The sequence below is a fragment of the Papio anubis genome, chromosome 6, assembly GCF_008728515.1.
Source record: "Papio anubis isolate 15944 chromosome 6, Panubis1.0, whole genome shotgun sequence".
NCBI classification, from domain to species: domain Eukaryota; kingdom Metazoa; phylum Chordata; class Mammalia; order Primates; family Cercopithecidae; genus Papio; species Papio anubis.
Window position 1 is genome coordinate 96,954,113 of NC_044981.1, and position 17,854 is coordinate 96,971,966.

The 17,854-nt window shown below is 33.8% G+C and overlaps 1 protein-coding gene across 8 annotated transcripts in view; it reads left to right on the forward strand.

The window, feature by feature from the left end:
- Positions 1 to 17,854, forward strand: part of GRIK2 (glutamate ionotropic receptor kainate type subunit 2) — a 684,613-nt gene that overhangs the window by 285,428 nt on the left and 381,331 nt on the right. For all 8 annotated transcript variants that reach the window (XR_002521364.2, XM_021936816.2, XM_031667694.1 and 5 more), the window contains 3 exons: positions 2,354 to 2,535; positions 9,253 to 9,306; positions 12,903 to 13,076. Coding sequence is in view for 7 of the 8 variants with exons in the window: in XM_021936816.2 (XP_021792508.1) it covers positions 2,354 to 2,535; positions 9,253 to 9,306; positions 12,903 to 13,076 (410 nt within the window). In the remaining variant the exon portion in view is untranslated. The remainder of the gene's footprint in view (positions 1 to 2,353; positions 2,536 to 9,252; positions 9,307 to 12,902; positions 13,077 to 17,854) is intronic.

The window sequence follows — 17,854 nt, forward strand, 5'->3', positions numbered from 1 at the left end:
TTACAAACAGTAGTTAAAGAGTTACCTTGTAAAATGTACTCTAATTTAGTAGCAGAGCACTCCCTTGTGCAAAGAAATGTATAGTTTTCTGTACATATATGTTTGGAAGGATGTCATAGCCGAACATTAAACTCTAGCAGATGTTACAAGTTCAAGTATCTATTTTTGTTTCTGTACAGTTCAATGTTAACACGTGTACTCATTAAACACATCTTAATTCTCTAGAACTTATTGTAGTATGTTTAATGGATACATTTAATATCAATTTTTTATGTAGTATTTCTTTAAATAACATTAGCAAATATTTAAATTTGCAAAACAAAATGTGATAATACTATTTTACCATGCAATTTTTGCAGCTGTTATGTGTAGAAGCTGTTACGTGTAGAATTTGACATGGTAAAATTCTAAAATAACTTACAGTGAAGCAAGTTTATGGGGCCATGTGTTTTTAAAACAAAATATACCAAGTATATTTGTGAATTCACATTTTTATTGTTAATTGATATGCAATAATTTTGCATATTTATGGAGTATAATGTAATTTTTGAAACATGTATATATGTACTGATGAAATTAGAGTAATTAGCATATCCATTATGTTGAACATTTATCATTTATTTGTGATGAGAACAAAATCTTCTCTTCTAGCTATTTTGAGGTAAATAAAACCTTATTGTTAATTGTAGTAATCCTTCTAAGCAATAGGACACCACCATTTATTCTTCCTTTCTAATTGTAACTTTGTACCCACTGACCATCCCCTCTCCATCCCTCTCTTTCCTCTACCCTCCTGCTTATTTTTATTTATATTTATTCTTGTTTTCAAAAAAGTTAAGTAGCAGGTATGTATACATGCATACAGACAACATGTGCGCCCGTGCACACACATACACACACTCAAGAAAAAGAAAGGAGAAAGAGACAGTTTCTGATTTTTTATAAATATTTTGCTTTATTGTTGTTTGTCATACTGTATTGATGAAGGTAGTTTTTCAGAGAAAATAGAAATAGAGAGATAATAACATAGAGATGAGATTTTTAAGAGATAAGAAGAGAGTAGAAGGAGAAAAGAAAATTGCTTCATTTGATCCAAGCTGCAGTTGAATTGGATGATCTTTTTTTCTTTTCACACTCTTTTATATAGTGGATCTTTTGTGTCAGTTCTTTAATGTGTTTCATTACTTGAAGATTGTGTAAAGGAATACATTCAATAATTTGTCTCTTATTTTAAAATGCATGACAGTTATATCACTTATTAGAAATTTATCCATTAATGTGATATATTTTTAACTTAATTATCAGGTACTTCTCTAGGAGAATGCTTACTTTATAAATGTACGCAGGTATATTTACTTTTTTTTTTTTTTCCTTTTTGTGGAGAACGGGGTCTCGCTATATTACCCAGGCAGGTCTCGAACTCCTGGGCTCAAGCTATCCTCCCGCCTCTGCCTCCCTGAGAGCTGGGATTACAGGCATGAGCCACCGCGCCCGGCATATTTACTTTTTAATTTAATGCTATTAACTAGAAAACAATACAAAAATTGTTAGCTTTATATTTTAAAATAATTGTGGTTTAGGCTATTTAAAATCTATTTTATTAAGGAAAGTTATTTCATTGTTACATATAAACAACTTGTATTTTCAGATTATTCACCAGAGCATTACTTGTTACTGACGATTAAAATGAAGTGACCAAAGTTTCTAGTAATAGAGAATAGTTACATAAATTAGGTGCATGATAAAACACAGTGTTCATTAAAGGCAAACTAGAATAATAATCACTGACTTACAAGGCCCTCTAAGGCATTATCACAAAACAATTATTAATGTAAAATACAATACAAACAAAGCTATATGTGTACATGTGTAAATGCACAGAAAGTGTTATGGAAAAACAGTATTTCAAGACATTAATAGTGACAATCTGCAAGGGAGTAAAACTGGGATATAAAGGGACACTATTTCACCCTATGTACTTTTATACATTTAAGTTATTTATATTAACTTTTAGTCATGTGTTTCTTTCATAACTTGAAAAATGCCTTAAAGAATTTGAGAAATGTTTAACAAAAATAACAGAGGATATGGGGTTCCTTTGAAAGAGGAATTTCAACAGTTGCATCATTGAATACACTTATACATGGTCAAGAAAATTATGCATTCTTGGCCGTATCAAACTATCTCATGTCATTTATAATATACAAACCTACTATGTAACCACAAAAATTAAAATTAAACAAATAAGAAGAAAATCATGCATTCTAATGAGTATTTTCTGATTATTTGTCCTACTCTATTTTTTATCCCTAATATTTTTTTTTTTTTTTTTTTTTTTCCATTTTAATTGAAGGTCTCATTCGTTTGCAAGAGCTCATCAAAGCTCCATCAAGGTACAATCTTCGACTCAAAATTCGTCAGCTACCTGCTGATACAAAGGATGCAAAACCCTTACTAAAAGAAATGAAAAGAGGCAAGGAGTTTCACGTAATCTTTGATTGTAGCCATGAAATGGCAGCAGGCATTTTAAAACAGGTAACCTTTAAATTATTTCAATTCTTGCTTTCTTCATAAACTTGTACTTACAATATGATCTTCTTTGAAATCAAAATGTTATTGTTATACAATCAATTATATAACAACCTTGATGTAATTTTGTGATAGAAAGTCTGACAATTGCTTTTAATTAATTGTCTTAAAAGAAAAGTAATGTAAACAGTGATGATCTTCAAAACAGGTTGTTTGAAGTTTGGAAGTTATTTTCAAATGACTGCAATGCTGTTGGTTAATGAGATAGTTGATTAACGAGATAGTTATTTCTTTCTGTTTCGAAATGAGGGAAGGAACTAAGAGTCAACCATTGAGCAGCTCTCTCATTACAATCAACCAGTAGGAAAAAGATGTAATAGATTTACCATGTACCTGGTATCTACTATAAGAGACTTTACATATTTGATCTTATTTCATTATCACTACAAAAAAAAAAAAAAAAAAAAGTTGGGACTGTCTCTAATTTACAGACAAACTGAATCCCAAAATGAGTAAGTAACTTGACCAATGTCAAGTAACAAGAATATAGCAGAGGGATTGATATCCAACCTAATGATGTTAACATGTATTCATTCCAGAATAAAGCATTGCCTGACAAAAACCAACCAACCAACCAACCAAACAAAATCTTCTAAATCAATCAGACAAAACAATTTGTAGCTGTGAAATCTTTTAGTATTATGTCAGCATTATTCAGACCTAACAGCAAACTGGAAAACAGAAATCATTATCAGTCCATATCTTACAGATGAAGGAACTGAAGTTGGGAGTTAAATGGCCAGAACAAGACCATACACTTACTATGTAGTAGAGCTTGGATTTGAACACAAATTTTTGGATTTTGTTTCTTAAACTCTTTTATGCACACTGAGCTGACACCTTGGTAGCTTGGAACTAGTCAGCTGTTTAGAAATCTCTCATGTATAGGATAAAATATTTCTACTGGAGAGCTACGCAGATTCAGATGTCAAATTATATCCCATTCAATATAACTGCCAATAGTAAATGCCTGTTATAATATGGTTAATTTATTAAGCAGATGTTTATCCCATATTCCAATATAAATGCTGATTTTCACAGTAAAATATTTAATTAGATTTGAAAAATTGCTATAGTTTTATCTTTGGATAATAAAATGTGAGGGTTTTGGGTTTTTTTTTGTTTGTTTGTTTTTGGCAATGAATAAAACAATGCACTAAACCACTGAACTCTAGAGTCAAGATTTAGTTTCACATAATTCCCAAACAATTCTTGATTATGGTTAGAATACACAGGCTTGGAAAGGAGACCTTTCCTTTACTCCTGGAGTGAGTGGCACTGAGCTATTTCAGTGACAGAGCTTTGTTATGCTTTCTTCAGACTTCTGGTAAGTATATAAATGATCTGTTGTCTTATCTCTAAAGAACTAACTCTGACTATTTTGCTATCTGGAAGGTGAGAAGCCTGTCAGCTTTAAAAATCAAATTTGCTTCCTGCCTTCTATTAGATATATTTATTATTTTAAACTTGTTCTCTTATGTTTTCTTTGCAAACATGCTTTGCTTACAAAATGAAAATAGAAATAATAGAATATTTAAATACATATAACAGAAAAATGTAATTTTAACAACGTCAGTAGATGAAATATTAGAATATAGGTAAAATGAGAATATGAAAATTAAGATGAAGCCAGAGTGACTTTATTATAGAGAATGCATCCTCTGAGGTCCTGCACTGGAAGACCACAACTATGGTGGTATTATTTTTAACTTTGTCTCACATTTGAATTTTCCAGTTATTCTAGTAACCAAGAAGAAAACAAATAGCTTCTAGGAAATTCAGTAGTGCATTTAATAGGGTCCTATTTTGTGACTTGGGAAATTTTTCTGAGATTCCTGAATATTCACTGATGTTGGAACTCCTAAGACATGGTATAGGAGTTGAAGAGAAAAAAAAAGATGAGCTTTCAGCTAGTCTGGCTTCATCCAAAAATGAATATTAGGACTATCCAGGAAAAGAAATGGTCATAATCAGTTTATTCTTGTGTGTTTGTTTGTGTAATTTATTTAACTTTTTAATTTAAACTGATTCAGCTTTTAATAATTATTGAACAACAGAGAATTTGAAGTTTTCCTGCTAGAAAGCTTTAAAAATGAGGCCGGGCGCGGTGGCTCAAGCCTGTAATCCCAGCACTTTGGGAGGCCGAGGCGGGTGGATCACGAGGTCAGGAAATCGAGACCATCCTGGCTAACATGGTGAAACCCCGTCTCTACTAAAAATACAAAAAAAACTAGCCAGGCGTGGTGGCGGGCGCCTGTAGTCCCAGCTACTCGGAGGCTGAGGCGGAGCTTGCAGTGAGCCGAGATTGCGCCACTGCACTCCAGCCTGGGTGACATAGTGCGAGACTCCGTCTCAAAAAAAAAAAAAAAAAAAAAAAAAAAAATGAGTGGAGCTTGGGGTTGACCAGATTTCCTTTGACGCAAGTTGAGTACACTAATTGGCATGCATACCTCCATAGCAGATGATTCTACCTCCATCCAGATTTATCAAAGAAAATACCCTAGGGCAGAGCCAAGATGCTCTGAAGTAAAACCTCACAAGGACATTCTATCACAGGGAAAAAATAGTAATCAGGAACTTCAAAGTTTAGATCAGAGAGTGTGAAATAAAAACTTTTTTTTTTTTTTTTTTTTTTTTTTTTGAGACGGAGTCTCGCTCTGCCGCCCAGGCTGGAGTGCAGTGGCCGGATCTCAGCTCACTGCAAGCTCCGCCTCCCGGGTTCACGCCATTCTCCTGCCTCAGCCTCCCGAGTAGCTGGGACTACAGGCGCCCGCCACCTTGCCCGGCTAGTTTTTTTGTATATTTTAGTAGAGACGGGGTTTCACCGTGTTAGCCAGGATGGTCTCGATCTCCTGACCTCGTGATCCGCCCGTCTCGGCCTCCCAAAGTGCTGGGATTACAGGCTTGAGCCACCGCGCCCGGCCTGAAATAAAAACTTTTAGCCTGGAAAAAATGTAAAAGAAAATGCTAATAAAATCCTATAGCAGCAAGAAGTAAAATAAAATAAAAATTGAAGAAATGCGTATAGGCCCCCCTCCTATTGTTGACCTTGAGCAATATAATTTCTGCATCTTACTTGAAAAATAAACTGGTTGCAAATTATGTGCCTAAATAACTGCATGTGTTAATTTGTCATGTAGCGTTGTTAACACTACACCAGCTTAATGCTGAGATTTCTAATAATATTTTGATTTTAATTTAATCTGTAGTATTTCTTTTAAAAGAGATGATATCACAACCACTTTTATGTTGAGGCAATTGTTATATTATTTGTGCATAAAAAGATGCTGATTTTATTCTCTCTAATGTGTTTGAAGTGTGCATACAATTCATTTAAAAGTAGCAGTAAGACATGCTATAATTTTTTTTTTTTTTTTTTTTTTGAGACGGAGTCTCGCTCTGTCACCCAGGCTGGAGTGCAGTGGCGCGATCTCGGCTCACTGCAAGCTCCACCTCCCGGGTTCACGCCATTCTCCCGCCTCAGCCTCCGAGTAGCTGGGACTACAGGCGCCCGCCACCACGCCCGGCTAGTTTTTTGTATTTTTAGTAGAGACGGGGTTTCACCATGTTAGCCAGGATGGTCTCGATCTCCTGACCTCGTGATCCACCCGCCTCGGCCTCCCAAAGTGCTGGGATTACAGGCTTGAGCCACCGCGCCCGGCCGACATGCTATAATTAAAAGCAGGTCCAGAGCAAGTTATTAAAAAAATTCCTACTGGAAATTATTAACTAATCTTTTAAGAGAGTATTCCTGTTGTTCATTTTTTTTTTTTTTTTTTTTTTTTTTAGTAAGGTTACAATGTAGGCACTTAATCAAAAGAAACTATTATTTCTACCTCCAACTTTTGTTTTTGTTTTTTTTTTTTTTGACGGAGTCTGACTCTGTCACCCAGGCTAGAGTGCAATGGTGAGATCTTGGCTCACTGCAATCTCCACCTTCTGGGTTCAAGCAATTCTCTGCCTCAACCTCCTGAGTAGCTGGGATTACAGGAAGCTGCCTCCATGCCCGGCTGATTTTTTGTAATTTTAGTAGAGACGGGCTTTCACCTTCTTGGCCAGACTGGTCTTGAACTCTTGACCTCGTGATCCACCTGCGTTGGCCTCCCAAAGTGCTGGGCTTACAGGCATGAGCCACCGTGCCTGGCCTTCCAGCGTTTTCTACATCATATATCACAGCACATAACTGATCTTTGTTTTCAAAATCAAAAGCTGAGAGAAGGTCAATGAAAGCCAGAAACAGACTTCAATTACCTTTATAGATTTCTTCTCAAGGTGATGAAGAAAAAACCTGTAGCCATTGGAAATATATATGTCAGAACAAATCATCTTCTTCCCCACCATCTCCTCAACTCCTTCCCCTATACCAAAGCAGAATTTGAGACCCTTGGCTGAGACGTCCATGTTTTCAAATTTTCAAGGAAGGGATAGGCAAAAATTTTAGAATGCATGGAGTGTTCTACATCTATGGGAATATGAAATATACCACTTTAGAAAATGCCATAGATTCCAAACTCCACATTAGAGACTGGGAGGCCAAGTTTACTCACCGTCTCGCTTTGTTGGACAGTTTATTCATTCTTTTCATGTCCCAGTTTCCTTACCTGTAAAATGAACGTAATAGTAGGACTGACTTCTAGAGTTTTTATGAGGCTTAAATATGTAATGTGCTCAGAATAGTATCTGACACATTTTAAGCATTATATAAGTATTATTTTTAGTTGTACATCTGAATCATTATTTCTTTCATTTACCTTTATCTCTAGTTCTATACCTATGGATTAAAAAAAAAAATGCCAAGCATAATATTGAGCTGTCATTGAATGGTATTGGAGATAGGGAGCCATCTGAACATATGCATCAGGAGCAATGAATGCCTTCTACAAATATGATATTGTAGATTTGTGTTTAATAAGGAAAATTCTGTCTTATTTTGCTTGAGATGAACATTTAATCCAAATATTGGTTTATATAATTATTACTTATTCAAGAAATATTATTTAGTAATTTGATACCTATATTTCCTGTGCTCAATTCTTTGATGCCACCTTTCATTAACCAATGTTTCTCCCTTTTTAAACATACTTTATACATTCCACATTTTTCACAAATATTTGTTTGTTCTTAAAAGAAGTCATATTGCAGAACTACAGATTCTATCCTACCTAACTGGTTAATGCTGACTTACGAGCACAATGCTTTTCTTATTTTTATTTTTAATTGTTGTGGGTACATAGTAGGTGTACGTATTTATGAGGTATGTGGGATATTTTGATACAGATATACAATGTGTAATAATTACGTCAGGGTAAATGGGATATCCATCATCTCAAGTATTTATCACTGTTTTTTGTTTGTTTGTTTTTGTTTGTTTTGAAATGGAGTGTTGCTCTGTCACTGCAGCCTCGACTTTGGGAGCTCAAGTGACCCTCCCAACCTCAGCCTCTTGAGTAGCTGGGACTAAAGGCGTGTGCCACCATGCCTGGCTGTTTTTTCTCTCTCTCTCTCTTTTTTTTTTGGTAGAGATGGAGTCTTGTTATGTTACTGAGGCTGATCTTGGGCTCAATCAGTCCTCCTGCCTTGGTTTCCCGAAGTCCAGGGATTACAGGTGTGAGACACTGCACCCAGCCAGCATTTATCATTTATGTTACAAACAATCCATTTATACTCATTTAGCTATTTTAAAATATACAGTTAAATTATTATTGACTATAGTCAACCTGTTGTGCTATCAAATACTAGATCTTATTCCTTCTTTTTTTTTTTTTTTTTTTTTTTTTAGCCCATTAATTTCTATACCCAGAATGTAGCTGAGGCAGCTACTTTGTAAATGAGTTTTTGTAGTTAGTGGCTTGTGGAAGGCTGTTAGATGTACCTGAGAATAATTGTTTCCTACTAAGAACTCTTCATTCAACTAAAAATGCATTGTTTTTTAATTATCCTTGGCAACTGCTGTTCATTGATAAGCAGTTATTTCAAAAGCATTCTCTTATTTTCAGAGAGAAAATGACATGGACACTTGTTATAACTGAAAGTTCTAACCCAAAAGTCCTTGTTTTTAAGATTGACAGTCTAAAACTGATGAGGACTGTAGAAGAGTGAAATAAAACACAGTAATTTGTGACTAGTTTATTAATAACAACAAAAACATTTCTTTAATTATATGTACTTTTTAAATAAGAGTGGTAATTTACGTTTCCTTCATTAATGCTATGGAAATGTCTCTAAAGAGCTAAAATAAATGGCTGTTGGCACTGTGTTTTGCGCCACTTTTTTCCTAATTCAGTAATATTGTTCATTAAAATAAAATAAGTTCCTCATTAGGGTATTTGTAGTGAAGACATTACGAATGTAACAAATTAAGATGTGCTAATTTCAGGTTTTGTGTCAAATTTAATGCCTTCTTTAATGTGTTAAGCCATAGCTTTACAATTGCAAACATTCAACTAATAGCTTTTCTATCTAGAGGATTGCTTCAGAAATTCCTTCAGTAACCACTAATCTTTAACTACTGGGAAAAGATTTAGTTTAACCTAATTGTATGTAACATGAATATTGTGGATTGATTCTTTATCACATCCATATTTTGTTCTCACTTGAATTATTGACATATTGTCTTTCCTATAATATATACCTTCAATAATATATATTTTTTTAATTTCTTAGGCATTAGCTATGGGAATGATGACAGAATACTATCATTACATCTTTACCACTCTGGTAAGTACTTTATTAAAACAAAATGTTCTGAATTTTATTATTACGACTTTTTCAGATGAAAAATAGGTTTTTTAGTAAGAGGTATTATGACTTAGTGCTTTGTAGTTATATTTTAATTTGATAAGACCCCACCAAAATTATTATCAGAGAGGATAGCTCTTAATAGAAGTTGATGATTTTGAAATAATATCATTTCAGATATCAATTCAAAATATTGCATGTCTTATTTTTATGTTGCTTTAGAGAACTTTCAGAACATAATGGATCTTGAAATTAGTTTCCTGAGAAATCAGTGCTTTAGAAAAGCACAAATTCAGCCGGGCGCAGTGGCTCACACCTATAATCCCAGCACTTTGGTAGGACGAGGCAGTAGGTTCCCCTGAAGTCAGGAGTTCGAGACCAGCCTGACCAATATGGTGAAACCCCATCTCTACTAAAAATACAAAAATTAGCCAGGCTTGGTGATGGATGCCTGTAGTCACAGCTACTCAGGAAGCTAAGACAGGAGAATTGATTGACCTGGGAGGCGGAGGTTGCAGTGAGCCAAAGTTGTGCCACTGCACTCTAGCCTGGGCGACAGAGCTAGACTCCATCTAAAAAAAAAAAAAAAGACCGAAAAAAGAAAAGCACAAATTCTTATGTTATCTCAGCTCTATTCACTTTTTGAAAATCAGATGTACTGAAGCTGTCCTTTCAGTAGATTAACTTTTCTAGTCTGCTTTTGCCTATGTTTCGTTAGACTTCCTTAAAAGTCAGTATGCTTTAATTTGCCATTAGCAAATTGAATGTTACCTTTATATTTTGTTTTCACATACCCACCACACAATTTCCCCTTATTTTGTGTGAAAATCTGACTTTAACCTATATCAAACTTACTGTTAGCTCCATTTCTTTATCAATACATTATCCTGACCTTTCTTTCTCTGTAAAACAGCTGTCTCTACTAATTCTTTCTTCCGCATGTCCTAAATATGAGAGTATCTCCAAGTTTGTACTTCATCCAATCTTATTTTCTCTTCAATTATTTTCTTCAGAACTGGTTTGTATTTAGAGCCTCAGTTATCATCTTTGTTTGAATGAGGTCTAAATGTTCTATGTAATATTCATGAATTACTGTATACTGTAAAACAATTTTAATTGTTGTGCCATTAATTTCAAAATATTTAAACTTCAGTGTCCTCTGAATTGACCCCTCTTTTGATTATCTTAAAAATTTCCACTTTTATTGACTCTTGTGTCACTAACAATATTTTACTGATTTTTCCTTTGTACTGTCTCTAGCATCTATCTTCTCCATTCCCATAATAACCAGTCTAACCAATGTTTTCTCCATTAACTTGAAATTCTTCCAGTTAGTCTCCTTGCTTCTAGGAGTCTTGAAGCTGCCAGATCAGATTATTAAAATTTAATTGATTGCAACAGCTTCCTGTGATGACAACTCTTACTTCCAAAGGAGATTATTCATGCAGTAGGATGTATTTTACTTTTAAATAGCAAAGCTGGCTCTGGCACGTCTCTATCTTATTTCCTAGCAGACAACTTTTTGCAGCTTGTAAGAAGCTTAGTGTTGGGGGTGGAGAGGAAGTGAGAGCAAATGATAGATATTTCAGTGCTGTTACAACTCAGCCTCAGCATAAGCATAAGATTTTGGGGAAATCAAAAGTACCTCTCAATAAGCAAAATAAACGAAACAACTAGTTTAGGATACATAGAACTCATAGGCCTACATTTGAAAGCCTTTTCTACTGTGATCCTAATCACACTTTCCCATTTCCTTTTGCTACTATTCTCCTTTAGGAATTCTCATTTATAGCTGAACTGATGTTCTGATGAGCTGAACTGAATAGGTTTTATGTCTTCTAATTTTTGTGTCTCCACTCATACTTTGAATTCTCTTTTTGCCAATCAATAGCCCAGTCTTTCTTTAATGGCAACTGTAGGGTAGAAAAGATTTCTTTTCCTTACACATCCTGAGGTTCAGTGCTGAGATCTCTAAACAAAAGACAGGTTAACAAGAGAAACACATAAACATTTATTTAATATAAATTTTATGTGACACAAAAGCCATCAGAAATGAAGACTCAAAGAAATTGGAAAATCTAGCTCTTTGTTTTTCTTTCTTTCTTTCTTTCTTTCTTTTTTTTTTTTTTTGCTTTGGTTTAATAAAGAGTAGTCAGCTATGTAGGAAAATTATTGGACAAAGGGAGGCTATGATCTAATGGCAATAAATCCAGAAAACTTAGCAAGGCCAATTTGTTCAGATTCTTCATGACCTACAGGTATAGAGTTGGATCCCTCCAGAATGAGAGTCTTATGACTTCCTTTCTGTGGAGGTAGGTCAGAGAATTCTTTTATGGTCCACTTCAGGGGAGAAAGGTGGGATAAAGTCACAGAGTGACCTTCCTGCTTCTGTGTCTTCTCAATTTCCTATAGCCAAGTACCATATTTGGGGGTAGCATGTTCTGAGCCTCATCACAGCTAAGATTGTATCTGCTCTGTGAAGTTTTTCTTGACCATAAAAATTGAAAATGACCTGTGTTGCTTCTGACTTTTTTTACACTTATGATTTCTACTCTTCTACCACTTAGCATATATTGCCGTGCTTTATTTATTCACCTCTTGAATATATCCTATCTCCTTGGCTAGATTGTAAACATTAAAAAATAAAAACCTAAAGATTCCTATGTTTTTCATAGCACAGACCACAGTTCAGGCCAATGCCAGCTGCTCTCCATTGAATTGTATTCCTGTTATCTAGCCTGTGTAGCTGTATGAGTCTGAGGCAAGCTGTTCACAGAACCAATGGCATTAATCTTGCCTTGATTCTCAATATTGTCTGTAAGTTCTGAGGGTTAGCTATGCCAACTAGAAAGAGGGCAAAACTCCACATGCTGCATGTTTTCATGATGATATCCATTCCCATGATAGCTTTGGCCTCATATCTCCTGGGAAAACTAAAGGGCAGAGCAAGAACATTCCCTATATACAGACTAGAAAGGGCAACAGACATAAAGTGTTTATTGGGAACTTATGGTGAAGTTCCTAGGTGTGAGACATGAAATGAAGGAACTGCATTGTTTCTGTGACCAAAAAGGCTAGCCTTCTTAACATTTTTTCCACACCTTTCATATAGTTTTCATTAGTTAGAAGCTGTATTTTGTGACTTGCTTTCTAAAAACAGCAATCAAACAAAGAAACACTGGCAAAACAAAATTTTAAAAACAGAAATAACCAGGCGAGGAAGCAGGGCATAGAAAAAATTAAAGTAAAATATTAATACATAAAGTAAGGGCAAGCTATCCTAAACACAGAAAACTATTGCAAATCTTAGATGTAAGTTAATAAGAGCCCATTGTTTCACTGGTAGATTTAGAATAAAATATATACATAGATTTTTACATCCAGAGCATATATATCTGCAATGCCAAAGCATCAGGACAGTCTATTTGAATCTTGGTGATTTCTGATGTGTAACATCACTTGACACGATGGTGTTAAGTGACCTAAGGGAACCAAAAATAAGTGACTATTTCAATAATACATGCCTGTGAAGATACTCTGTTGATAATAACAACACAATAACATTTGTCTTTCAGGACCTCTTTGCTCTTGATGTTGAGCCCTACCGATACAGTGGTGTTAATATGACAGGGTTCAGAATATTAAATACAGAAAATACCCAAGTTTCCTCCATCATTGAAAAGTGGTCAATGGAACGATTGCAGGCACCTCCGAAACCCGATTCAGGTTTGCTGGATGGATTTATGACGGTATGAATACCCACTTAAAGATCAGTTTGTGTGTTTCTAAATAGTATTGCATACATATTAACTTCTGGGTCCAAACTTCAGTTTAATTGTTTGATATTAAAAGCACAATCTCAGAGCTACAATGCAAATAATTTTATTAACAATTTTAAAAATCAATTTTGTATGAAAAACTTATGCTTCCATCCAAGTGTCTCAAAAGCCGTTACAATTATCACCAGGGTACTACAACATAGGAATTTCTATAAAGTTAGTTCCCTACATGGAAGAAATGAGAGACTGAAAAGAAGACATTAATCTGATAGTTATCCTTCTGATCTCACCTATCAATATATGAATACTCTTCAACATGATGATTTCTGATATCTGGTGTTATATAAATGACTTATGTCACACAGAACACACAAAATTCTCCCATGAGCTTACTCACTCTTTAAGGCTGAAGACTAATCAATAATCACATTTGTAATTTTCAAGTCCCAGTTTAAACCTCTAGAAGATGCACTATTGCATAAACTATAAGAGAAGGGTATATTCTTATATAACTTCATTGTTTATGCTAAACAACTTTAGCTGTTTATGCTATTGTTTATACCAGTGCTTACAATAAAAATCTAATGGCAAGGCATACATAATTTTAAGTTTTCTTATACCGTGTCCTCCAAAAGACAGGTAAAAATCAATGTTATTAGTTTGTTTAATTTAAGCCACTATGTAAAAATATTATTTTTAAATAAGTAATCAATATAAAAATTATGACTGAGACATTTGATATTCTTTTTTATACTAAGTCCTTGAAAGATGGTATGTATTTGACATCATGCATATTAATTCAGAGTAGTCACATTTCAGTCATATTTGCTCTGTAGTAGCCAAATGTGGCTAGTGGCTGCTTTATCAGACAAGGTAGGTATGTATCATGTTATTTTTAAAAACCATAAATACCTGATGTTTTCTTATTAAATCATTTTTCTACAGACCAAAGTATCACAATAATTAAGGAAATAGCTTAGCAGTGGGGTGATATTTACATTTCATAGGTAATTACCATCTGCTTTTAATGAGTATTAGTCTAAATGGAGAATTTATAAACAAAAACGTCCTCTATCCTTACATGTAGAAAAGCTTTTTATATTATGATTATAATTTTTCCACTAATTACTTCAATGGGCTTCAAAGCATGTTTTTGATATTGTAGGGATAAAAGGAAACTCTGATTTTTTTATCCTTAGAAGGTTTTGTAATACAAATTGAGAGCCTTCATAGAGACTGTGAAGAAGAAATGGTTAGCCTAAAGGCATCAACTTTCTGATGGAACAAAAAATACATTTGTTTTCTGTTTGTGAGAAAAATCACCTACTAGAATTTGAAAATATATCCATATGAATTTTTTTTAAAAGAAACAATATAGGGAAATTTTGCTTTATTGCATATAGAGATAGTTGACCAGTTCTAGTAGTTTTAACTTATAATATATTTGAGAATTTTTATTGAGAGGAAAATACCTAAATAACTAAAAATGAAAATACTTTCCTTCAAAGTGGAGCCAGATTTAAAATAAAAAGCAAACTAGAAAAAATTATAAATGTTATATTTTATTACCAGTTTAAAAATGGTGAATCAAACTTTTGAAACTTAAGACAATGTGATTTTTTAATATTATAATGTATACTATCCTTTAAATTGTTGTTATGATCATGTGAAAATTTTTATATGCTTTTTCTATAATAGCTTTCTTTACATTTCTTTGATTTCAGGATGAATATCTTATTTATTTTCAATACCATTATTAAATGGTTTTAGGAAAAGTAAATCAGTAGATATTAGGACAATTTTACACTTTTATATATTGACTTCCACAGATAAATGAGTTCAAGGACTAGTGTGCCCCTTTATGTATCAGAATCATAAAAAAATTTCAATTTTACTTTGGTACTCTCTGTATAGCTATGTGAGTCCCTCTGTGACTTTACACATCATCTCCTGAAATGAAGAGATCCTGAAATGAATCCCTAATTTGTGGTGACTTATGTAAACTATTGAAAGACAGATAAGTACAAGGAATGATGTATTAATTTCCAAGGCAGAAGATCTTGGAGAGAATTAACCTCTATGATATGGAAAGAGAGACAGGATATTAGGAGAATTACAGATTTGGGTTCTCTCTTTCTAAGCATGAGTCTATTCCTCTTCTGTTTTTCCCTGTTGAAGTGGCAGATGATTCCTTGGAAGGGGAAAAATGTTAAAATAAAAATGGACTGATGAAAAAATGTGTCTATTAAAAATCCTGGGCATTGTATATAAACCATGGTTTCTGAGTTATTTAGAAGAATTTTCCATGCAATACTCTTCCCTTTGGTATAGTTCTTAAATATAAAGTAGATACGAAGTTTGTCATTAAAGGTTTCTTTCAAAATAGATGCAAACTATTTTGTTTTCACAATTTCCCTTTTGAAAATTTAATATATTTAAAAATTTTTTCATCATATAACATTATACCAAGATAAAAAATATATATACATAAAATATTTTCATTATATAATGTTCTTAATTGTAAAATAGCACGATTATTAAAATAAAACCAATTGAGTTCTGTATTAAAATGTAGGCGTATTCATGTCTTACGTAAGTATTCTTTTTCTTTTCCATTTAAAATTGTAAGCATTTTCACAAGTCATTAAATGTTTAGGAAAAGAAATTAATAGGCTGTTTCCACCATGAATATAGTCAGTAAATTAAGAGGATTCTAGTTAGAAAAAAAAGAAAAAAGAATTATAGCCTGGCATTGTGGCATTGGCAACATTCCCTTCAGTCAATTCATGAGATCTCAGTGTTTATGTATCTCTTGTTCTTTTTTTTCCCTATGGTTCCATAAAGAAATGGGATTATCAGCAAAGTCTCTAGTACTTGGAACAAGACCTGTTATTATCAGTATCATAATCATTTGCCATTGTGTAAGATCATAGTGCTCAGACTTTGACATCCTTTCTTCATGTTTGAGCTATAAAAGGAAACAGTAAATTGGATTCATAAGAGTTTTTCTAGTTGAGTTAGGATTTTAATTGGCCTTTGAGATAACTGTTTATCAGTTAAATTACTACTGAATACAAAACCACTTCTCTTGCCATTGTAGTTTCTTTCTCTACAGTCTGGGGTCATCATATTAAAGATATTAATGTTAGTAACTCAGTAAAATTTTTAGTTTCACTTGGTATAAACCCAACCAAGAAACCAACTCACATGGTACTTCCAAGCCTGATCTAGTTAAGGAGGAAGAAATAAAGCACAACACTCTTCCTTTACACATGAGGGTTTCTTTGAACACATGATATCCCACTTTTCTCCATTCCCACACAATACCATCCAGTTAGTGCTCTGAACTTCCCAGACATAAACCCCTTATTATAAAGCTCTTTCCATACTATGCATTCTGTATTGTGTTCCCATCTTTTCATGCTCCTGGAGGTGTGCAGATACCTTTCAATGAGCGTTACTACCGTTCTTTACTACAAAATCAGATAACATCTTCCCCAGTCCTCTGACTTGACATCGTCTGCCTTTATATAGCACATCTACTATAGGATGAGAATTCACTTTTGAACCACTGTCAATCAGAGACTGATGATAGTGATACTTACTATTGATTTATTGAGTTTACAGCAATTTCAGGTCAAGACAATCAAATCAGATACAAACACCTAGGGGTACATTTTAAACAGTCTAGCTATATCCCAGAAATACTTCCCAGTGGTTCCAATATACATATGCATATTCATACCAATGTACCTGTAATAATTATTAATACTTTTTTTCTTGTGCTGATAGATAATACCACATATTTCCTTGATAATATAAATGTATTACACAAATCAATAATAACCACATTTGTTGACTATATCATTTGGGTTTCTATAGGGATATTACTGTTTTAGAAGTTTAACCCTGGACACCAACTGCTATCTCCATTTCCTTTCACCTCAAAAATCATTAAGCACTGTCAATTTTACTGTATCAATATTTTTTCTTAACTACATTCATCTTTTCAACCCAGAGCTTTATCTTAGTTATGATATTTCCCCCCTGGCTTTCATGATAGCCCCCTCACTGAAGCCCTACTCTTAACATCTCTCTCTTACATTCACCTTCTTTCTAATATGATTTTTTTCAGAACTTTGCTCATGGCTTCTCATCATTTACTAGGTGTAATTTGAGCTCATTTGCCAAGCCTAAAAAGCCTTCTATGATCTGACTCTTTCCAACTCCTCCAGCCTCATATTTGCTTACTCCTTGTTCCACCAAGCCACCCTCTCATCTCACCTTTGATGTGTCATTACTCATCATGTATCACCTGTTCTAGCAGAGGATACTTTCATTGTTTAAACCACCTTCCTTTTTTTGAATGATTGGCATATTCCTACTCATACTCTAATTTTCAGGTCTTCTGTTACCTTTTGTATTGAGTCCTCCAGATATTTTATATGTGTGGTCCTTTATTTATGCACTTTATGTGTAACTCCATGTCAAAAGTTAACTCTAGTGCTTTAGTTTGTTTTTACAACACCTTTTCAATAGACTGTTAGCTCTTTTGGAGCAAGAACTAGATATTGTAATCTTTGAAGTCCCTATACCTAGTTTAATGTCTGGTGTAAAACAGGAGCTCATAATGAGGGAGTGACTGCCTGATTGAATAAATGCATTTGTTAATTGATTTTAATCATGTTACATCTATGTTCTAATCACTAGTTCCTTTCATTTCCCCAAATATATGTTGGAGAGCATTT